The sequence below is a fragment of the Ziziphus jujuba genome, chromosome 3 (assembly GCF_031755915.1).
Source record: "Ziziphus jujuba cultivar Dongzao chromosome 3, ASM3175591v1".
Taxonomy (NCBI): Eukaryota; Viridiplantae; Streptophyta; class Magnoliopsida; order Rosales; family Rhamnaceae; genus Ziziphus; species Ziziphus jujuba.
The window spans coordinates 27654926-27679588 of NC_083381.1; the positions used below are offsets into that span (position 1 = coordinate 27654926).

Here is a 24663-nt window from a genome sequence, read left to right on the forward strand (position 1 = left end):
CAATGCCTTTTTTTTTTTTTTTTGGTTGTATGCACTACTTTATCTCCAATGGCAATTAACGCCAATAATATGAATATTCATTTTAATTCATATTTGCTTTGACTACTTGTTTAAAGATTATTGCACCACTAGAGGAATCAAATTATTTATTCCTAAATAGTGAAAAGAAAAAACAATATTTTTCTTTATTGAAATTACATTTGAAAAAATTTATATGGGAAAATAGTGAATTGAAAATACAATTATATCTTTCTAAAATAAAAATAAAAAAACACGTGCTTGTGGTGTGGGTTTTTAAAAACGCAGTTAGAGAAAACGCCTTTAAGTTGAAGTCAAACACGCTACTCGTTCAAGCGTTTTCATGAACAAATATTTTCTCTGTAAAACGACGCCGCAACCAAGTTTGCAGGTTGCGAACAAAACCTCGGCGGCGGTGGTGGTGGTGGGTTTTAGGTGATAGGGAAGCTCTGTGTCTCTGACCCACTGAGATCACTGAGAAACTTCTCAGCTTCAGCCATTGTTGGAAATCTCAGTGCTTGAAAAAACCAGAAGCGCAAAAGGGAAAAAATATGGTGGTAGAGAGCTATGTGGTGGTGCACAACATAGCCAAGAGACACAACGTCGGGACAATGGCCCGGAGCGCCTCGGCTTTCGGGGTGTCGGAGTTAATATTGGTGGGTCGCAGGGATTTCAACGCCTTTGGAAGCCATGGCTCTACCTCCCACCTTCGCTTCCGACACTTCCACTCTCTCCAAGAAGCCCGAATCTTCCTCAAGGTCTGGTCTTTGAGATTTTATTTTTCTGGGTTTTGGTTCTTTCCTGGTGGGTCTGAGTCTGAATTTCCTTTTTCTGTATAAAAATGATTTGTGCTTTTTTTTTTTTTTTTTTTTTTAAGGAAAGAGATTGTGATATATGCGGTGTAGAGATCACGGATGGTGCTGAGGCAGTGAATCAGCATCCTTTTAAGAGGAGCACAGCCTTTCTTCTAGGCAACGAGGTATGTTTCTGTATCGCAATCAAAGTACAGATTTTTGGTGGTTGTTTTTTGATGGGAAATCGAGCTGCTTTTGTAGCATCTTATATGGAATGTTTAGAGGGATCTATTTTCTTTTTTATGGTTGGTGGTGGGGATTTGGTGTGAAACTTGAAGAATATTTGAGATTTATCAACATTTTTTTTGTTAACATGCTGGCCTAGTAACTTATTCTACTCTCAAAATAGAATTTTTGTGGATATGCTTTTATTATCTGAATGATCAAATTTGTATTACTGGAAATATGAAAATCTAAACTTTTGTGCTTCATTGAGTTACAATGTTTCCTGTAAGTAAATCTTATGAAATTTGTTGGGAATTTATTACTATTTTGGCTACTAGTGTTAGATCAGATGATTTACTGGCTATTTTAGTACATTGCACTGCAATTTACATATAATGTTACATGCAATCTCCTTGAAAAGCATTCAACGTTGTTGAAATAACAGCTTGCAAATTGAAAGCTATTGGGTTTGGCAACACCATACTCTGTCCCACTAGAATAAGAAGCTGTATTGATATGCATGCAATCACTTAGTAATTATATACTATTAGCAAGATTTTGTAATAATTAAATATTGTTCCTCCTCTGTAGGGAACAGGCCTTTCTGCTAAAGAATGTGAGATTTGTGACTTCTTTGTGTATATTCCACAATACGGGGGTGGTACTGCCTCATTGAATGTTACTGTGGCAGCTTCTATTGTTCTACATCAGTTTGGAGGTAATGTATAATTAAAAGCCACCTTTTACTTTCATAAATGTTATGCTCCTTTCCAGGGATGCAGTTTCTTCACTGATATGGTTCACTTTTACAATTACAAGGATCTCCATTATTAAAACTTGCTTAATTTTACTGTAAATTCTGTTGCAATACTTTTATGGGAACTTTATCTCCCTCATCAAACTTATGGTTCTAGTATTCTTATTAAGCATGCAACTACAGGGTATTTGTGAGGTTTTGTTCTTTTAACCTAGGATCCTACTCTTCCATGTTTTGCATTGTCTTCTCCCTACTGTTATAGCTTTGAGCCTTTTCAATGTAACCTATTTAATAAGCCATTGGTATCCTCTTTTGTCAATTCAAGGCCCCTGGGCCTTGGCTCACATGGAAGGAGAGAGGTGGGGTTAAGATAGAACTGAGGCCATCCCAGGCAAAGTCCATATAGAAATGAAGTTTCTAATATTAGCACCAAATACTGCAGCAGAGAATGTTTTATTCCCATTTAAACAAGTTATCACATTCCTTTTGGCAATCAAGTGAACTTATCACTGCTTCATGTAGGTTTCTACGAACTTTGATACAGGGAAAACAAAGATGCTGTATTTCTTCTGATATGTCTGCCTGCAACTTCTAGAAATTCTCACCCATGTTTTTCTTCAGTTTGGGCAGGTTTTCCTGAGAGAAGCCGTGATGGAAACAAGTTTGTTGTGGCTGAGAAGCCTGTTAAACAAGCAAGACGAAATTTCTGCTCAGAAAACGCAGATTCTATTATCGAAGAGCGAAAATCAAGAAGGGAGAGTGCTTCTAATGGTTTCTTTGATGAGAATGGAAACGAAAATTCATCTTCTAACCTTCTGGATGCATTGTTTGATGATGTAAAGACATGATTTATTCAACATCATACAACATGGATTAGATTGCAGTTCTACATTCCTTAATTGTTGTAAAGGGGGAAACAAACAGCTTATGCATAAGCTGCAACTGGAGAAAATTCGAATTACAAGAAAGGCCGTTTTGTCAACCCGAAAAGAGTTGGTTGTTTAGGGACGTGATACAAATTACTTCAATTCATTGTGCAACTTAGCAAATTTATGATATGTAATGTTTTTTGTTATTTTGGTTAGCATTTCGATTAAAAGTGCTTGTAAGGATCACTTTATTGTATCATTTTTGTTCCTGATAATGAATCAGATTATCGATAATTAAGCTCATTTGATGTCATTTCTTTCCACATTCAGATGTTACTTTAGTACACTCTTTCCACATACCTTTTTGACTAATATATATATATATATATATATTGCCAAACTTTTTTGACTGTTATTGGAATACACGAAAAAGGACCAAAAAAGATGGTCCCAGGACCTCATACAGTCAACTTATATGACCTTAGCCCTCAACCTCCTGTAGACGACCTACACATACTATGTATACCTATATATTTCATCTCTTTTTTTTTTTTTTTTTCTTTTCTTTTTTTTTCTTTTTTTTATTTATAAATTTAATAATTTATTATTATTAATTTTTTTCATATTATGTAGATATGCATGGCACCTGACTTTCAAAAGTATGCGATATAAAAGTATACCCGTAAGCCATCATAGTCAACAAGGTAGTTGCCACCGAAGTAGAAAATCGAAGTCAACAAAGTTTTGATGTAAATTTTATGTGGGTTCTGTTAGACCTACAATAGAAAAGTTACGTTGCAGCTGTTCTTCTATGCAAAGGTATTTGGATATCACTATTATAATCATGATGTTTGGAGACACAAAATTCTTGTTATTTTATAGTAAAATCAGTTTCATTGGTAGGAGTTGGTGGTGTTTGGTATGCATTATTGACAAAATAAGAAAGAAGCTCAACAATACTTGCTCCATTTTCAACTCCTATTTCACTCATTGCATTTGGCATCATTTTTTTTTGTCTGTATAGCAAATTTCCTCTCTCCACTCACATTTCTTTCTTCACCAATTTTTCTTAAACATAAGGTAGTCTATCAAAGGAGAGCTACTTGAAGCTTCTAATGCAATCGGATAAGGTTCAAGTATATTTGTGCAATAATCAAGCATCTTATATGTTAAGCTTTGTCAGAAGAAAGCTGAAGCATTTTTGTTCAAGGATAAGGAGGCTGCTAAGAAGACGAAAAAGGCCGAAAATTATCATCAAGAGGTTTGGAAAGCTTAACTCAGAAGTTCAGCGTAAAGGAGAACCAGGAAATGGTAGAAATGGCCAATTGGGTTATGCTTTATCCGAAAAGCCAATTCGCATTGCCACGTTCAATGTTGCCATGTTTACTCTTGCACCTGCCATTTCAAAGGCAGAGCAATCTTCTTCCTTTAACCATGAAAATGGAGACTATTTGTTAAAGAGTCCTGCAATAAGTGATCGTCCAAAGAGCATACTAAAGCAGTCACCATTAAGGACCACCCTGACTGGTCCTCCGGAGTATCTGTCTAAGACAAAAAACCATAGCAGATCAAATCTGAAGGTTTCCATAAATCTTCCTGATAATGAGATTTCATTAGCACATAGTAAACTGCTTGCTTTTGTCGAAGACGAGAAACAAAGTTCATCAAACATGATCACAAGCAGGGTTCCAGTGAGGTCACCTGTATGCTTCCCTTCCACGATGAGGTCACCTGTATGCTTCCCTTCCATGATGACAAACTATTGGACTTGGAGTGATGAAAGCTTGAAAACGAGTAGAAGCATTCTAGAAGTCCTGAGAGAGGTAGATGCTGATATATTGGCTTTGCAAGATGTTAAGGCCAAGGAAGAGAGAGAAATGAAACCACTTTCTGATTTGGCAAGTGCTTTGGGGATGAAATATGTGTTTGCTGAGAGCTGGGCTCCAGAGTTTGGGAATGCCATACTATCTAAATGGCCAATAAAAAGATGGAAAGTCCAGAAAATTGCTAATAATGATGATTTCAGGTTCTTTTTTCCTTTTTTTTTTTCTTTTCTTTTTTTACCCCCCGACAGAAGATGTATAATTCAAAAGGGTTTTTGAGATTTGCATCTAAAATTTATGCAGGAATGTGTTAAAGGCAACAATTGATGTGCCATGGGCAGGGGAAGTGAACTTTTACTGCACACAACTTGACCATTTGGATGAAAATTGGAGAATGAAACAAATTAGTGCTTTATTTCAAGCAAATGACCCTCCTCATATATTGGCAGGAGGTTTGAACTCTCTGAATGGCGGTGATTACTCAGCTGAGAGATGGGCAGACATAGTCAAGGTAATAATTTTCTTTTTTTTCTTAGCCAAATCAAATTATTGGAAATATTTTCCAAAATCCATTTTAAAAATGTTAGTACAAAATCAATAAATGAAATGGGTTTTTCTTCATTTGATGTTGTAGTATTATGAGGACATGGGAAAGCCAACACCAAAGACAGAAGTGATGAAGTTTCTGAAGGGAAAGGGTTATGTAGATGCAAAAGACTATGCAGGGGACTGTGAGCCAGTAGTCATGATTGCCAAAGGCCAAAGTACAACACTTTTTCTAAATAATTAGCTCCTTTACTGGATATCTTTCGCATGTTTAAGCTAAATTTGAGTTTTCTTTTTTTGGCCAAACCAGATGTGCAAGGGACTTGTAAGTATGGTACAAGAGTAGATTATGTTTTGTCATTGCCAGATTCGCCTTATAAATTTGTTCCGGGATCATATACTGTGGTTTCATCCAAGGGGACTTCTGATCACCACATGGTTAAGGTTGATATAGTGAAAGAAAGCAAGATTGCTAAGCAGAATGTCATTAAACGACAACAAAAATCGATACAAAAGCTTGTAAGAAGAACCACTACTTGTTCTTCAAGAACTGTATGGAGAGTAAACTCATAATTTTCTTATATATATATATATATATATAGTTGTAACAAATAAATTTCTCTTATGTTATGAGTTTGCCACACTTAAATGCTAGACTAATGCACTAAAGTGATTTGTTACACTGATGGTTTCTAACCGTGCTACAGTATTTTTGGATGAGTTATTATTTGTTTTTGACTCTGAACTGAATTTATAAATAGGAAGGTTGGGATTGAGACTTTAAAGTCCATGTTGTAGTATTAAAAAAACAACCAACCGACGAATTAACAAATATATGAATGTATTATTATTTTGGTAACCAATTAACAAAATAGGCATTGGTATAAAAACTCAAACAACTAGATTTTAGATACTGACTCAGGAGATTATAATTGTTAATACTTCATCTTCTCATGGATATTCAAACTTACTAATGTACATAAAGAAATCCAATTTTATACTAAAATTAAATATTATTATTGTGTTTCCCACCTAAAATACCTAATTCACACATGTTTCTCAAGAGCAAGTTTTTTTTTTTTTTTTCTTTTTTTTTTTTTCCCCTTCGTATTGGCTTTTCCCTGCAGAGAGACACGTGGCTAAAACAAACAAAAACTTCGAACAGGAAAAAAGAAACAAAATAAAACACATAAACAAAATGTTTATTTTTCCACAACAGAGGAAGAGAAAAGAGTTTGGTGCACTTGTTGGATTGAAACACTCCACTGTATTAGAATCCAAAAGTGCCAAAACCCCTAAAACAATCAAAGCAGAGAAAGGATGAACAAAATCTGCTAACCTAAGCTTATAAGAAGACAGGTCTAAGGAATCTTCAAAGCCATAAACCAGTCCTGGTTGCAATCCCAAAGCTATGTAGCTGTCTGTGAAGGTGGTCAAGACGCAGAAGGTGCCACAGATGGCGATGTGAATCGTGGTCAGGTACCTGTTGAAGATGGTGCATGCTCCTTCATTGGTGAAAATAGGATTCTGGAACTGAATTTTAATGACACCTCCTGCTCCTTTATATGTCATATCACTAAAGGAAGAGATACAGTTCCACCCATTTTTTTCAGAATGATTTAGCTTCGTTAGAAACCATGAACACAGAATTTATACTACATATATATAAATATAAATGAGAGACAGATAAAGACAGATTGCACAGAAGAATAATATTTGACTGATTCTAAGTTTTGAGTTTGACTCACATTGAATAAAAGAAAAATACTAAACGAGAGTCTTCAACTGTAATTAAGAAAGACTAAAAAAATAGAAGAAAAGTCTGCCAAAAAAAATCTATCAAAGTTTCTCATTCTTGAGATAGAAGTCAGTGATTTCATCAAAGTGGGATTTCCCTTTGTGATCAGAAACATTCATTTGAGAAGGGATTCCTGGCAACTCGATGGAAGAGGGATAGTACTGCATGATTGGCATCATCTGCAATGGTTGCTGCTGCTGGCAATACTGGCTCGTTGAAGAACTAGGAATACTATTGTTACCAATATTGTTCAACAGCATATAATTCTCTACCATTCCAACCGTTGGATCAAAAAAACCTGTCCCACCACCACTTGACAAAGGATTATTACTATACAAGCTGTACTGATTATAATCAACTACACTGTCAGAGCTTGATGAAGTACCAGCAGCAACATTTTGATGATGATCATACCCACTAGCTGCTGCTTGATCATTCATCATCATCATCATTCTCATCTGATTATGATCAATCATAGGATTTGGATAGACATACTGAGGCATTGGAACACTTCGAACCATCTGATCTAGCTGTGGGATATTATTATTATTAAAAGAAACAAACTTTTGATCAAACAGGTGGTCAACGTGATCGTGTGGGTTATAATTAATCACTTGGTTCTGCTTCCTAAATTCAATCATGCGCTTCACAGCTTCAATCTTCGAATCCAATCTACCAAGAAGGAGACCAAGTTGATGATCCCCAGATGAAGCACAGTAATGGGTGATGAGCTCATCTGAAATTGGGTACTTGGCTTTACGAAGTTTGTCGATTTTAGAATCAATGTTCTTCTTCCTTTCAATGTAAAAGTCAGACAAATTAGAGGTTTTCTTTGGAGGCTTGTAAATGGTGGCCGCTTGATATCTTTGGATGATACGTATGACTTCAATGTGATCTTTAGGCCATGTTTCAAGCTCCACTGATGGGTCCTTGGTATGATTATTAGGACCATAGATTATGGTGCAAACATCTATACCACACAGAGTAGATAATTCAGAACACTTCTTTGTCAATCCCTTTTTTCTTTTCTGAAAAGTTAATCTCCTTGATTTTTCATTCTCTATGAGTTCCATCTTCAATTTTCCACGACCCATGTTCTGAATTTAAACAAAAAACTAACATAGAATTTAGTAATTAATCATAAAAAAATAACACAAAAAGAACAAAAAATATAGTAAAAAATTTAAGTATACCTTAAACTTCAAAAGTCTTCAATGGCTTTTTTTTTTTTAATATATATAATTGTTTAACAGACGGATTTGTATTTGGTTTATGAGAATTTTGTTTGTTTGTTTGTTTTTTTTTTTTTTAATTGAGATGCAAACATATATATATATATATATATATACATAGTAGTGTATATAAGATTGTTATTAATTACAGAATCTTACAAATAAGGCAAGTTTCTTATTTTTATTACATTAGAAAGTATAATTATAGATATAAACTTGCTAATTTTATGAGATCTTTGTCCATCAGTTGCAGTTATAATCTTGGTTATTTATTACAGAATCTCTGTAGAAAAAAAAAAGAAAGTGAATCAAATATTCTGCCTATATCGGATTTTAAAGCTGTTAATGGGCATTGTAAAAAAAACTTTCCACCATTAAATTAGGAAAGTGCTTATCAGCTTATATCGTAAATACTTTCTTAAAATAAAATTTATTTATTTTTTGAAACAAAATAAATTGAACGTAAGTTTTGCTGTTTTCGTAGTACATTGAACATGATATGTTAACATATCTTCAATATAATTTATTTTGACATTTTTTTCAATATAATTTGGTTGTATATATTTTTTTATAAATAATTATGAAATTTATAACTTTGGATTACTATTCAATTATATTCAATTTCCTTACATTAATTCCATTGATTTTAATTTATTCGAAGTCTCGGTAAAATTAATGTTGATCAACTATATATTACAAAATGGAAGTCAAATTCGGGTACATACGCTTATACATTTCTCATTTGATTATTCATGAAAATTTCAAAAGTTGAATTTTTATACAAGTTCACAATTTTCTACTAAGAATTACTCTTTAATTAATTTTTTCATATATTCAAAAATCTAACAAGTAATTAAATGCAAAGATGGTTGTTTTAAAAACACAGAGCTTGGAAGTGCTCCAAACCCCACGGCATTCGAATCAAGAAGTGACAACCCAGCGAACACAATCACTGAAAAGAAAGCATGCACAAAGTCTCCCCAGCCTTAGCTTATATGCTGATAAATCAATGCATTCAGATGGGGTACATGTGGAAGACCAAAGACCATTTTTAGTGACGAAACAATTTTGGATTTTTCCATCACTTCCTGTTTAACTATTGTTGGTGACGACGGGGTTGAGAAACTGGAACAAGAAAACTGTTCCCGTTGGGAGGAGCTTTGTGAGGTCTCCAAATCCTTTATAGGGTATGACTTGTCGGTGACACTAAAACTCTTGGAATCACCCATTTGGGATTAATGTTTTTAAGTTTCTTGTGCTTTGGGAATTTAGAAAGTGTTTTTTTGGTATAATTTTTAGCGACAAATATATTATTGTGGATTTATAGAGATATTAAGAGATAAAAGTATAGTTTTCTTTAAAATCAAATGGTGTAATAATGATTTTGCTTGGAGACCAAGACTACTATAAACCAAATAATGTATAATCTATGAAATTATATATATATATATATATATAAACAAGTACGAAGAAATACTTGAACCAATAAGTAATGAGTCAACCCTCTCAACCTTATAAGGAGATATCTTTCTTATTTTGGGTTGACCTTGATATATCATAGCTATCCTATGCTTTCAGCGAAAGATGTAGGAATCAATTGACCATGATCTAGAATTTTTGACATACCAAAAAAATACTAGAAACAATTCAGAATTCGTAATTGATCATAATTATATTGCTTAGAAAAAAAAATGTGAATATATTATTTATAAACCCAAATCTTAATATGATTTCACATTTACAAGAACGATAAAGATCGAGCTCTTATATACATTGGTTGAAAACAATAAATAAAGACCACCAATTAAGTTTCCATTGTTTGATTAACAGACTAATCCTAAAGTCAGCTAACATCATGTACTTAAGTAATTACATCAAATTAATATAAAAAGATTTGTTTCCAATAGCTGCTGCCTCCTCTTGCTGAACAGGTCTACCAATATTGTGACAATTGTACTATGTGTATATATATATATATGTGTGTGTGTGTGTGTGTGTGTGTATTATATAGAAAGTTCGAGAAGCATTCAGCTGTTGTCATGTTTGAAAATTCTAATAATAAATTTTTAAAAAAATTATAATTATGATCACAGATTAAGGATAAGTTACAAGAAATATGCGTTGGATTTGATAAAAATATTGCTCAAGTTGGCCTGCGTGCTTGATTGCGATGGAATGAGACTGATACATTAGAGAGGTCATATGAACTAAGATGTTATTATGTACATATACCTATACATACAACGATTTTCAAAGTAATTTTTCTTTTTTTTGGCTCGGCCATGAAGGGAAGGATCTTTTTGTTTATTTTACAATTAAAAAAGAAAACCTTAACATGCTTAATTAATTAGCTCGAATCTTTTTTAATTAGTGATTTAATCATCACAATTGGTAATTAATTAAGTATAATTAAACATAAATAATTTACACTTATCTATTATCGTTCCATTTTTTGTATACATTATTCAATCCTTGAGTTCACCTTCGAATTTGCACTAACACAAAATCAATCAAATGTTCTCCAAGAACGGCGGCAAAATTACCAAAAGAAAAAAGTAGGAGTAGATTAATTACCAAACAATGACACATCTCTATATGACATTCACTGAAATTCACAACCATCACCAGATCAATAGAGGGTGTACAATTAATGTTGGTGTCTTCTGCCAATATCATTAAGTAATATGACATATATGTTTCTAGCCGACACATTTTGAATCTCACATTTACAAAGACGAACTTATAACTATTCTAATTGGATTTGCTTCCTAGACAAAGAGAAAGAAATATCAAATTAACTTAATAATTAAGATTGAGCAATTAAAAAGTTATATATATATATATATATTAAATGTGGTTACACGTCTAGTTAGCAACACCATTTAACTATAACTAACATTAACAAGTAAAAGCTCCAGCTAGCAACATGTAAATCTTCATTTGTTCACAGATTTTTCCATCTCACTTATGGAGTTGTTTGAATTTTTCTTCGAAGAACTAGCACTTGGAGGATATCCAATTCCATGGCGATCATTAGGAAAACCATAAACATAGCTCCAGAAACCACACCAATAACAGGAGGCAAAACTTCAATAAGAGTCTTCTGCAAATCTGTGGACTCAAAACCTGGATACAAGCACCTCACCGTGTTTGAATCAAGAAGCAACAACCCAGCAAACATAAACATTGAAAAAAAAGCATGCACAAAGTATCTAACTCCTAGCCTATATTTAGATGCTTTTAAATTATCTAAGGATTCAGATGGAGGTGAGGACAGCCAAAGACCATTTATGGTGACAACCCCATAGTGGATTTTTCCATCTTTTCCCGGGTAACTATCAGTGAAGCAAGAGAAGAAACAAAAAGGCCACAAAAGGCGACCAAAAAAAAAAAAAAGAAAACCATGTTACCGAACAACAACTTAATAATTAAGATTTAGCCGTAAAAAAAGTTACATATATATGCATAAATAGTAATACGTCTAAGTAGCAACACCCTTTAACTATAATTAACATTAATAAGTAAAGGCTCTTGCCCCAGAGATATCGAAATCTTCATTTGTTCGCAGATTTTTCCATCTCACTGATGGAGTTATTGGAAGTTTTCTCTGAAGAACCGGTAGTACTGCTTGGGGTATATCCAATGCCATGGCGGTCACTAGGAAACATCGTACACATAGCTCCAGAAACTACACCAAGAACCGGAGGCAAAACTCCGATAAGAGTTTTCTGCGAACCTGTGGACTCAAGCCTCGGGTACAAGCACCTCACTGTGTTCGAATCAAGAAGCGACAAGGCAGCGAACACAACCAGTGAAAAGAAAGCATGCACAAGGTCTGAAACCTTTAGCCTATATTTAGCTGCTTTTAAATCATCTAAGGATTCAGATGGAGGTGATGACAACCAAAGGCCATTTTTGGTGACGATACCATGGTAGATCTTTCCATCTTTTTTGTAACTATCAGTGAAGCAAGAGAAGAAACAAGAGAGGCCGCAGAAGCAGATGAGAATGGCTTCTAGGCACTTGTTTGCAGTGCTGCATTTGCCATAGTTTGTGACAGCAGGGTTGAGAAACTGGAACAAGAAGACTGTTCCTGTTGGGAGGAACTTTATAAGGCCTCCAAATCCTTGTGCAACACCCTTCTTCGGGGTGCTTTCGTTATTGGACTCAACCATTTTTGAGAATGTAGTTAAGCTTTTGCAGTGTTTAATCCAGGCAAGGCGTTTTTGGAAATTGGGGTTTTTGTGATAATGTTTTTGGATCTTACATATGTTTTGGTATGGCTGTTGTCACAAAATGTAGCACACTACATTATGGTTTCTGTAACGATATGTGGTGGGGCTTTTATAGAGAAACTGACAAAGAGATTAATGAAGGGGATCCATTTATGATGGAGAAGACCAAGACCATAAAGGCAAAGGTCTCTAGAAGATGACCTAGTAAAGAAGGTCCCTTACTGACAAAGAGATTAATGAAGGGGCTCCATTTATGAAGGAGAAGACCAAGACCATAAAGGCAAAGGTCTCTAGAAGATATAAAAGCAAAGGTCTCTAGAAGATGACCTAGTAAAGAAGGTCTCTAAAATTTTAACCAATAAGTGAGGTGTCCAACTTCTCTGGAGGGTCAACTTTATACTACATGAGAAATTTTCTTTTTGTTGACTATACATATTAATTGTTATGATTATTATTATTATTATTAGAGACTATATTATTCAATTTCACTATTTCAACAAACCGATCGAGTGGAAATTAACTGAGAATTTTTGCCATAAAACTAAAAGTTCTACATAAAATTTGGAATTCTTTCTCATACTTTTGCTTGAAAAAAATAATTAACGTAATAGTTCAGTCCATCCGTATGAGATATTGTCCGTTTTGGGACGAGCTCGTATGAGATATTGTCCGCTTTGGGATCAGCCCGTACGGTTTTATCAAAACGCCGTATGAGATATTGTCTGCTTTGGGCCCAACCTATACAGTTTTCTCAAAACGGGTCTTAAGGAAAAGGTATCCACACCCTCTTATAAGGCATGCTTCGTTTTCCTTTCTAAAGTCCATTAAATTTGTTTAATATACATTTGTTTGATTTGTTAATAGATTAATTATAATTAAAAATCCTAACAAATTCGATTATATATTGAGCCGCCAAGGTTAGATAACAGTCAGGTTCATGTACTGAAATTCTAGTAAAAAGTAGTTAGATTAAGACCATTCCCATAATGAATATATATATATATATATATGATAGGCTAACTGTCAAATATACATTAACAAGTTGGCAAATTGATTAAGAAGTTACATATATACCATTAATAACTAGAAAATGTGTGAACTAGTTAGATGCTATTGTCAAATATAAATACAAGAAAATTAATCAAAAATTTTGTTTGTTTGAGCATGCAGGGTAGATCAATCTCTGTTATGTTTGAATTATTATATAAATGAAAAAAGACCTTTTTGGTCTTCATTGGTTATATATAAATAAAGACTTTGGTCGTTATTTGAGATCTTTGTCATTTCTTTTCTGCAGAATCTGATCACAATTTAAGATATATAGATTCGTAGAATCAAACTAATATTCAGATTATTAAATGTATCTGGGTTTTTAGTATAGTGTTTCCATAGCAATGTTTCTCTCAATAGTGTTTGAAATAAGACCAATACTTTCAACTCAAAACTTTCTCTGCTATTGTCATGTTATAATCATCTCAAGATTGCGTGGTTGTTGGAATTGCTGTTATAGTGAATTTACATTTAACTTTTTATGTGATTCACAGTATTATTATTTATTAGCATGTAAAAAAGAGTTTAGATCCTCTAATACTTGTTAGAAGTTTACCAATATTAGATAATACAAGGGCTTGCTTGAAAATCCGTTTCACAATTGGCTTGTATGGGTAATTTAGTGGTCCTTCATGATCCAACTTTGTAGGACTTTTGGTTTCACCAAAGTCATCTTTGGGAGTTTTGGAACCAATTTATTCAAGTATAGCCATTAAGGGTAATTATCTAATGTATTTATAACTAGAGAAATAAAACATATCCTCAACAAAAGACAAAATGAAATGATAATATACCATTGCAATTGGGATTTACCAAGTTTGTGGATTTCAAAGTCAATGATCTTCTTCCTTTCAAAGTAAAAGTCAGACAAATCAGAGATTTTTTTTATTTTTTATTTTTTATTTTTTTGGAGGTTTGTTAAACTTCAAATGTTTTCAATAGTTTTTTTTTTTTTTTTCTATAGAATTGTTTAACAGACGGATATGTATTTGGTTTATGAGGATTTTTTTTTTTTTTAAATTCAATTGAGGCACAAATACATATATATATATATATAGTAGTGTATTTAAGGTCGTCATTAATTGCAGAATCTTAGAAATAAGGAAAGTTTCTGATTTGTATTACATTAGAAAATATAATTATAGACTTAAACTTACTGTTTTTACGAGATCTTTGTCAATCAGTTGTAGTTATTATCTTGGTTATTTATTATTGAATCCCTTTAGCAAAAAAAAAAGTGAATCACATATTCTGCCTATTTTGGATATTCGAACGGACATTGTGAAAAAAACTTTCCACCATTAATTAGGAAAGTGCTTATTGGCTTAAATCGTAAATACATTCTTAAAATAAAATTTAAAATTTTTTGAAACAAAATAATTTTTTAAAAAAAATAAAAAATTTAAATTGAATAAGTTTTTCTTTTTTATTCAACTTAATTTTTTTTTTTTTGACATTATGTTCAATATAATTTGGTTGTATATATTTTTATAAATAATTATGAAATTTTATAATTTTGGATTACAAATTCAATTTCCTTACACAATTTCCATTTATTTTAATTTATTCAAAGTCTTGGTAAAATTAGTGTTAATCAACAATATATTACGAAATGGAAGTCAAATTCGGGTACATACGCTTACACGTTTCCCATTTGATTATCCATACAAATTTCGAAAGTTGAATTTTTAGAAGTTTGTTCTGCTAGGAATTACTATTAATTTTCCATATATGCAAAAATCGAACAAGTAATTAAATGCAATGATGGTTTTTTTAACATGAATTTTTTTGTTTTTTTTTTTTTTTTTGTTTTAGCAATTAGTACATGCTTTTTCTATGCGATTACAAAAAATGATATTGGATAAAACTTTATGATTAACAGAATAATAGTTTAGTTATACGACCCAAAGAAGAAAATAATTATAATAATGGACAAAATATCTACTGCCAAAGTTTTTCAACTTTCCTTCTTTATAATTAATTTCACTTCAAGGGGAACACATTAATTTCCTCTACGCCAAAGATATTTAATATTTCATAAAGGAAAAAAAAAACAATAAAAAAGAAAAAGACAAGGATATTTAATAGTTGTTCTCAACTTTTGCTTGCCAATACCAGCCTTCTCTTAATTATTTAATCACAAACTAAATTATGGTGCTTTTAAAGTAAGTACTTATGTTTAACTCGTGATAAATAGCAAAAGGTGACAAACTAAAGAAAGATCAGAAAGCTAAATTAAACAATGTACATGCATGAATTAAAATTCTTTAATTAAAAGTGAAAAGCCAAATCTTAAATGTAACATATAGATAATACATGTATAATTAATCGGCAACACACTTTAATTAATTAAGTAAAAGCTAGTAATTAATATCCAAATATTTCATTTGTTTGTAGGATTTTCCACCATACTAATGGAGTTGTTGGAGGAAGTTTTCTTCGAAGAACTATCACTTGGTGGATATCCAATCCCATGGCGATCATTAGGAAACAACACAAACACAGAGCTTGAAAGTACACCAATAACGATAGGCAATACTTGGAGAAGAGTCTTCTGCAAATTTGTGGACTCAAAACCCGGATAGAAGCACCTCACTGTATTGGAATCAAGAAGGGACAACCCGGCGAACACAATCACCGAAAAGAAAGCGTGCACAAAGTCTCCCAACCTTAGCTTATATGCTGATAAATCAATGGATTGAGATGGGGTACTTGTGGAAGACCAAAGACCATTTTTAGTGACGAAACCATATCGGATTTTTCCATCACTTCCAGTGTAACTATCGGTGAAGCAAGAGAAGAAACAAGAGAGGCCGCAGACGATGACTAGAATGGCGTCTAGGTACTTGTTTGCGGTGCTGCATTTGCCATTGTTGGTGACCACTGGATTAAGGAACTGGAACAAGAAAACTGTTCCTGTCGGGAGGAGTTTTATGAGGTCTCCAAATCCTTGGTATGCCTTGTTAGTGACACCACTACTCTTGGAATCACCCATTAATTTGGGAATGTTTTTTTTTATAAGTTTTTTTTTTTGTGTTTTGGAACTTAGCAAGTGTTTTTTAGTATATGGTTTTAGCAACAAAGTTTTGTGGATTTTATAGAGAAATTGAGAGATAAAATATAGTTTTCTTTAAAATCAACTGGTGTCATAATAATTTGGCTTGGAGAACAAGAATATAGACCAAATAGTGTATAATCTACGATGTTATATAAACAAGTACAAAGATAAATACTTGAACCAATAAGTAATGAGTCAACCTTCTCATGGTGATCAACCTTACAATGAGATATCTTCTTTATTTTGCATTCACATTGATCATGATAATAGCCTGTTGCTTTCAACAAAACGTGAAGTAATCAATTGATCATCATCATCTAGAATTTTTGACGAACGTACCAAAAAATATACTAGAAATAATTCAGAATTCGTAATTGATAATGAAATTGCTTAGAAAAAATCGTAAACATATTATTTATAAACCCAAATCTTGTATATATATATATAAATGATTTCACACTAACAACAACGATAAGGATCAAGACCTTATATGAATTTGTTGAAAATAATGTGTAAAGTCCATCAATTAAGTTTCGTTTGTTTGATTAACAAACTAATCCTAAAGTTAGTTAACATCATGTGCTTAAGTAATTATCGTCAAATTAATATGAAAAGATTTGTTTCCAATAGCTGCTGCCTCCTCTTATTGAACAGGTCTACCAATATTGTGACAATTGTACTATATCTATTATATATAGAGTTCCAAGAAAAAAACTACGATGCTTGGGGAATACGTGCTCCTCTCTAATAGGTTGGGGGGGCCAAGCTTTTGTCATGTTCAAAAATTCTAACAATAAATTATCAAAAAAAATAATAATAATAAAAGCCTAATATTCCCATAAGTAATATGCGTAGGAGTTGATAAAAATATTAATCAAGTTGACCTGCTTGCTTGATTGCTATGAGGAAACCCCTAACTATCCAACACAATGGCCATTGTCTAACACGGTTTGAAATTAAAAAACTTGTCATATTTGAGCTTTTTTTTTTTCTTTTTTCTTTTTTTTTTCCTTAAAATTTTTTAACTTTGGTGGCTATATGAAAAAATAAAATAAAACAAAATTAATTAAGTTAAATCAACTTGATATCTTTGCCATTGTGATAACTATTTTAATCTGTTTAAGGCAAAAGATCATTGGCATGTTTAAGGCACATGCTTATATTCCATGTTTATGTGGTTTATTTACTTATTTATTTATTTATTTATTTTTGTTTTATAAAATGCGGTTTATTATATAAACATTCCCCTTTATATAATATAAAATTGAACATAAATTAAGTGTGGCCACCTAGAAATTTTCCAATTTATTTTTAGTATATTTTCAATGAATGCTAATTAAATATCAATTTCAAAAGTCACCTTATTATTTTATCTATTTAATCTAACCCTAATCAATATAAACTTATATACAAAACAAAAAATTGAAACTTTCTTCCTTCTATCATAATAAACAAATATACAATACTATACTACAAGGTACAATAAAACTAAAATAGGTTAATTTGGAAGATTAAAAAGCATAGGATATCTCAACTAATTTGACACCTCAAAACCACTGCCTCGTTAAAAGGTGCCACAACAAAACAAAAATATATTGGAATTGACTCTAAAGGAGACTAAGTAAAGTTTGTTTTTTATCCATTAATAATTAAGGTTTGTTTTTTATCCATTAATAATTCATAAATCTAATCACGTCTTTATTAGATGTGTATAAGTGAATTTTTTTTCCCTAATTTTCTTTTTTGTTTATTCAAATATCCAATAAGCATATAGAGATTGGTAGATCATGTCAATTTTTTTTGTTTTCTCATTAATTTTGTATATTGAAAAAGAAATTATGGAAAAGTTTAGTATTGATTCAACTATAGATGACTTTCGTAATTTGAAAGAATGTAGAGTTCTATTTTAATTTATGAATTTGTTCAAATTGATATATACATGATAGAATTGAGAGATTTTGATATATATATTAATTAATATATGTTTATATATATTTTTTGCTTTTATTAATACTTTAATTTTATATACAAATATATATATATATACATATACATGTGAAGTCCCACATCGGTTGGAAAAAGGAACGAAACACTCTTTATAAGTGGGTGTAGATATATTTCCCTTGCGAGGTCTTTTAAAACCTTGAGGGATGTGCCAGCGAGGACGGTTGACCCCCAAAGGGGAGGATTGTGATTTCCTACATCGGTTGGAAAGGAGAATGAAACACTTCTTATAAATAGGTATGGTTGGAAAGAGGTATGGTTCGAAAAGGGAATAAAACACTTCTTATAAATAAGTGTGGATACCTTTTCCTTGCGAGGCCTTTTAAAATTGGATTGTAAGGGGGGAAATCTTGAGGGTTGGATTGTAAGAAAAATTTGAATTGTAAGAAGATTTCTCAAGTCCAAAAAGAACAATATCGTACATAAATGGTCTGGGCTGTTAGATAACTGTTACATATATATATATATATATATTTGGAGAAGTTATATAAATCTCAGCCCCACCTTGACAATTCTAGTTCTGTCCTTGGCATGTATACCATCAGTACTATCGAACAAGAAAATTAATAAAAAAATTTGTTTGTTTGAGCATGCAGGGTAGATCAATCGCTCTTATGCCTGAATTATATGAATAAAAAAGACTTTTTTGGTCTTCATGGCTTGTATATAAAAAAAGACATTAATTGTTATCTGAGATCTTTGTCATTTCCTACATGCAGAATCTGATCACAAGTAAGATATATAAAATCAAATTAAGATTCAAATTATTAAATATATTTGGGTTTTTAGTAGTGTTTCTTTAGTAATGCTTCTCTTAATAGTGTTTGAACAAAGACCCGTATTTTCTATTCAAAACTTTCTCCACATTGTGTTAAATTCATTTTAAGATTGATTGTCCTAGTGAATTTACATTCAACTTTAATTTTTTGCAATTCACAGTATTATTTCTGTGGATAAAGTGAATAGATCCTCTAATACTTATTAGAAAGTTTACCAAGATTACAAAATACAATGGCTTGCTTAAAAATCCGTTTCAAAATAGGCTTGTATGGGTAATTTAGTGGTACTTCATGATCCAACTTAATAAGAAGGACTTTTGGTTTCGTCAAAATCATCCTCGGGAGTAAAGGAACCAATTTATTCATGTATAGCCATTGAGGCACTAGCTAACAATTATAACTAGAAATAAAAGACAAAACGGAATGATATTATGTATAAAAGACAAAATGAAATGAAATGATAATACCATTGCAATCGGATTTACAAATGAATATAATCAGAATACATGCCCCCCAAAAAAAAAAAAATTCAAAAACTTCCCTCCTTATGATCATCATCTCTCCACTTTTTTCTCTCTTCTTTCATCTCTCTGTTTACTTTCTCTCCATCTTCTCTCCCCATTTTTCTCATTACTTTCAACATTTTGTCTCTATTTTATCTACTCTACCTTCTCTTTAAACCATCTACTCTATCAACATTTTATTCCCACTCTTTTAATTTCTCTCCTACTTATATTTCCCTCTACTTAATCTACACTTTTCACCACTTTCTTCCTCTAGACATTCTCCACACTTTTTTTTCCTTCTCTCTCTATATGTCTCTCCTCATGTTGTCTTTAAACTTTCTCCCTCCCACTTTCTCTCTCAAAACACTTTTTTCTACTATATTCTCTTTCTAATTTCTATACTTCCTTTGTTCTTTTAGTTACTTTCCACATTCATCTATTCCCACAAGCTATCAATGCCTCTTGGTTTTTATTTATTTCGTAATTATTACTTGTTTGGTTTTTTCAACCTATAAACGTTTTTGAAGTATTTATAAATTTATGAGATAACGTGTTTGTAATATAACAATTACAAGCTTTTAATCTTTTCTTAAAACTATTTAAATTAATAAATGTTATATGTGACAAAAGAATTTAATAATATTACTAGAACAACTTCAATAAAACTTTTAAATCCAAAAACAAAAGAACTGTTTTAATAGAAATATATACTAAATTTTGTAAATTTCTTTTCTTTTAGCTAGCTTTCCATTTTTCTTTTCTTAAAACTTGTCTTTTTAATTTCTTGTTTTAGGTTTATTTATTTGTTTCTTTCTTTTTTTTTTCTTTTTTTTTTTTTTTTGCCTTTTACTATTTTCTTAATTTGTGTTTTCATTTTAATTTTAGAGATTTTTAATTTACAACCAAAAAAAATAAAACTTTCATTATATTTTTGAGTTTGTTAATTTATTTTCCAAAAATTAATTTTTTAAAATTTTTTTATGTTAAAACTGTTTTACTAGTTTCTTGATTCTCCTTATATTCTGTGTTTTATTTCATATTTTTTATTTCATGCAACGCTTTTTTTCCCCTCACATGCAATTTCTTCACTAGTTAATGGTTCCTTTAAAATATAGCTTTCTTTCTTATGTTTTTTATTTTTGACAAATTTCTTATATTAAACTGTTTTACTAATTTCTTGTGTGTGTGTGTGTGTGTGATATATTTTTCGTGCAATGTTTTTTTTTTTACCCCCTGCATGCAATATCATTTTATTTTTATTTTTCAACTAGTTTCTCTTGCGTGTGTGTGTGTGTGTGTGTGTGTGTGTGTGTGTGTGTGTTGTGTCCGTATTGTCTTTTATGTTTTTTTTTAAGGTATATAATTGTAGATATAGCTAAAATAAAAAGTACGGGCTATTTTTATGTATTTAATTTTTTAACGGCATTGATAGCATGTTGAATACACAAATTACCATATGAAAACAACTTCACATAGAAAGTAAACTAGATAGCATAAGTACATAGAAAAGTTAGAGAAAAATAGAAAACAAAAATGTGGAGAGAAAAAAAGCAGTAAAAGAAAGATAAAGGAAACATAGAAGAAATCCATAGAGAAAGTAGAGGGTGTTGAGAAAGAAAATAGAGGGAAAAAAAATTGGAAAAAAAAGTATAAAGAAAAAGCAGTGATAAAAAAGTAAAGAGAAAAAAAAAAAAAAAAAAAAAAAAAAAAAAGAGAAAGTGAAGAAAAAACGAAATAGAGAGATAGCCAAGAGAGAAAGCATACAAAGAGAGAGGAGAGGGAAAAGCAGAGAGAAAATGCAGAGATAGTAAAACAGAGAGAAACTGGAGAGAAAAAATAGAAAAGGAAAGAAAACAAATGAGAGAGAAGGAGAGAGAACGCAACACACCCACCACCCCCACCCACACCAGAAGTGAAGAGCACCTCCAGCAATCCCGGAGTGTTACTCTTCACCCAAACACCCAAAAAAAAAAAAAATCATTATTTTCTATGAAAAAGACATATCAATCAGTTAGACCTAGAACTATGCCTCCATTAGACTTTACATTAATTACACAACTCCCCCCCTACACTTTCTTTTTTAGCTTGAAAACAGATAAAAACACCCCAGACCAAGCTTAGCTTCCCCTCTTCCAGTTCTCCACTCTTCCTGCAGTAAGAGGACCACAATATATTATTGTAGGTGGAGGGAAAAAATAACTCATCCATAGGTACATAACCCAGAAGGCAAAACACTGTGAGATCTCTAAATGGAAAAAATAAAGCCTCATATAACTCAACTAGAGCTGCAAAGTTGCAACTAATGCAATAAAATAAATGAAACAAATTAAGGAAATTAAACAATTTTCCATTTTTGGCATATCTTCCAGGATCCTCTATGCTCTATCAATCCAGTGAGTTTGTGTACTGCCGAGCTAACACACAAATGTATAACCTATCATGTAATAAAAGTGTCATGTGCTATGTACATAGATAGAGAACAATCCATTAGAAGCTGAACTTCCTATTTTACTGATAAGAATTGAGAAAATGGAAGGGTGCCAGTACAGGGTTCAGAAGATAAGTGCAATACAAGTGCAAATCTAGACAGCAAAGCAACTAAGCAAACCAAACGATTTAATTTTCTAGTCAAAATCAGCTATAAAGGATATAGCAGTATAAATTCCTAATCATCAGTTTTCTCAATAAATATGATCAAGTTAAAATAACTATGAAAAACAACATTTATGAACCAGATGCATGGTGAGAAGTTGGTCAGAAAGAGAAACCAACAAAAAAACTAAAGGTTCCCAGTTTCACAGGATAGAGCAAACAGTAACAGGTTATCATAGGATAGACGCCCTCCAAAGTCTAAGGCCAAAAAAAAAATATGAGTAAACGAACTAGACTGGCCATTAAACTGAAAAACCAGTGTTGTGGTTCTAAAAACAACATTTATTTACAAATTTGTTACTTTTCAAAAAGCAAAACAAAATAGTTTTTGATTTCAGCGCCAAACAAAGGTCTCTGCCTGTTCACATATATAGTTTGGCCATGAACTCGAAATGAAAAGCCAGTGTTCTGGTTCTAATAACAACATTTATTTGCAAATTTGTTGTTTTCAAAAACCAAAAATAAAAATAGTTTTTGAGTTCAGGACCAAACAAAATGTTTCTACCTCTTCATGTTATGGTTTGGCCCTGAACTGACAACAGCAAAAAAATAAATAAAAAATAAAAACCTGTTGTGATTCTGAAAACAACATTTATCTACCAAATCTTATTTTTCAAATAAGCATCAAATTAAATGGTTTTTCAGTTCAAGGCCAAAACAAAAGGAATCTACCTCTTCAAGTTATTAACAGAACCCTAATGCACAATTTCACCAAATAAATAAATAAACCTAATGCACAAAGAACTTCAAGCCCTAACTAACAAAAAGTAAAAAAATATCGTAAGCAAAGGAAAAAGAGATAAACCTGTGATAATTCCGGTAAGACGATGACGTTTTTCGGTTCGATCGGCAGCGTCTCCTTGTTCAAGGTTCAGAATTTAAAATTCCAATTTAGACCGCAAATATTTAAAAAAAAAAAAATGATCAAACATAGAATATAATTTCAACGGCAACACTAAAAAAATATATAGATAGATGAAAAAAGAAATCGGATGGCGTACCAATAATAGAAATTAACAAAATGAGCATTCAACGATCCGATCAGAAATGGCAGACGCCGGTCAACCTGAAATCTCGGATCGTTGGCAGTTCTTCATCGCCTCCTTCAACGATCTCTCACCCTCCCCAAATTTTTTTTTTCCGAGAGAAAGTACAGCCATTCTCCTTCTTCTGAGAAATTCATAATATATATATATATATGGTTTAAAAATAAAAATAAAAATAAAAAGATGAAAATTCAAATTTATTTGACCGTTATCTTTTTTTTTTTTTTCCTCGGCTCCTTTCTTGTTTGAAGTTGTAGGGATGAGCATGAGACAGAGAGAAATAAAAAGAGGAACTGGCAGACAAAAGCTGGAATAAAAAAGCAGACGCTTTTTGTGTTCTGAGAACTGGAAGGCTAAAATGGTCTTTTTAAATTGAGTATAAATAAATATTATTAATTAATTCTTTTATTACTCTATATTTTTTTTTTAGACAAATTTTTATTACCCTACATATATAATTATATATATATATATATATAAGAGTCTCTCTATAATTATATATATATATATATATATTTGCTTTCTTTAAAAGTGACGATATTTAATTTGAATATGGCTTTCGTTGCTTCTATGCTTACTTTTTCTTTTTCTTTTTCCTGAATAAATGTCCATTAATATTATAGCCATTTTAAAGGATATTGATAATTATTATTTTAATAATAATTTTACATTTTTATACAGATAAATAAACAATGCAATTTATTTGGAATTAAGTACCACATATATTTATATTTCAAGATCAACCAACAATAATGTATTTACAGAAATTGCTAAGTTCATTATAGAAGCCGATAAAATTATATTCAACCATATTTTTGCTTCTTCTTTGTTTTTTCATTTTTTTTCTATGAATTCATGCAAATCAATGCTGATATCTATATAGAACATTTTCCATATTTCTTCTGTTTCCACGAGCAACATTATTGAAAAACAGAAAAAAAAAAAAAAAAAACTTGATGGTTTTTAAAACAATCCACGAGCAACATTATTGGAAAAAAAAAAAATGGATGTTTTTAAAACAATCTTTTCTTCTAACAATAATAAATCAAAATAATGATTAGTCTGATTATTTCAATGCTATCACCGTTTTTTCTGTTTTTTCTTTTTTTTCTTTTTTTTTAATAATAGTTTCAATACCATCAATAACTTGTATACACTACCAAAAAATAAAAAGTGATTTTTTTGGCCATGACATACCCAAAAAAGAAAAAAAAAACTGATTAATTTTCTCATTAATCAATTAATCAAGTTTAGAAATTTAAAAAATTGGA

At 31.5% G+C, this 24663-nt stretch overlaps 5 protein-coding genes and 1 long non-coding RNA gene across 7 annotated transcripts; 2 read left to right on the forward strand and 4 right to left on the reverse strand.

Moving 5' to 3' along the window:
- Positions 1-312: 312 nt before the first annotated feature.
- On the forward strand, positions 313-2966 carry LOC107423348 (uncharacterized). Its single transcript, XM_016032890.4, has 4 exons — positions 313-776; positions 896-997; positions 1629-1755; positions 2416-2966. Exons 1-4 carry the CDS (start codon positions 570-572, stop codon positions 2640-2642), a joined length of 663 nt encoding a protein of 220 aa, XP_015888376.3. The 5' UTR covers positions 313-569; the 3' UTR covers positions 2643-2966.
- A 671-nt stretch (positions 2967-3637) lies between these two features.
- On the forward strand, positions 3638-5706 carry LOC107423347 (uncharacterized). Its single transcript, XM_016032889.4, has 4 exons — positions 3638-4689; positions 4790-4997; positions 5121-5250; positions 5343-5706. Exons 1-4 carry the CDS (start codon positions 3779-3781, stop codon positions 5603-5605), a joined length of 1512 nt encoding a protein of 503 aa, XP_015888375.3. The 5' UTR covers positions 3638-3778; the 3' UTR covers positions 5606-5706.
- A 1165-nt stretch (positions 5707-6871) lies between these two features.
- LOC107423340 (MADS-box transcription factor 18) lies at positions 6872-7924 on the reverse strand. Its single transcript, XM_048476956.2, has one exon. It carries the CDS (start codon positions 7922-7924, stop codon positions 6872-6874), a length of 1053 nt encoding a protein of 350 aa, XP_048332913.2.
- A 3587-nt stretch (positions 7925-11511) lies between these two features.
- Positions 11512-12349, reverse strand: LOC107423341 (protein DMP2). The gene has a single exon (XM_016032883.4). The coding sequence runs from the start codon at positions 12235-12237 to the stop codon at positions 11617-11619; it is 621 nt and encodes a 206-aa protein (XP_015888369.2). The 5' UTR covers positions 12238-12349; the 3' UTR covers positions 11512-11616.
- A 3332-nt stretch (positions 12350-15681) lies between these two features.
- LOC107423342 (protein DMP2) lies at positions 15682-16370 on the reverse strand. Its single transcript, XM_016032884.4, has one exon. It carries the CDS (start codon positions 16340-16342, stop codon positions 15731-15733), a length of 612 nt encoding a protein of 203 aa, XP_015888370.2. The 5' UTR covers positions 16343-16370; the 3' UTR covers positions 15682-15730.
- Positions 16371-20965: 4595 nt separating this feature from the next.
- On the reverse strand, positions 20966-23690 carry LOC132803212 (uncharacterized). 2 transcript variants are annotated; one of them, XR_009638236.1, is made up of 4 exons: positions 23599-23657; positions 23348-23516; positions 23152-23205; positions 20966-21843 (listed from the first exon to the last, which is right to left on the reverse strand). It is a non-coding gene; the product is annotated as an uncharacterized LOC132803212 (long non-coding RNA). The 2 variants fall into 2 exon arrangements; XR_009638235.1 differs by having other exon boundaries at positions 23348-23690.
- Positions 23691-24663: the final 973 nt, after the last annotated feature.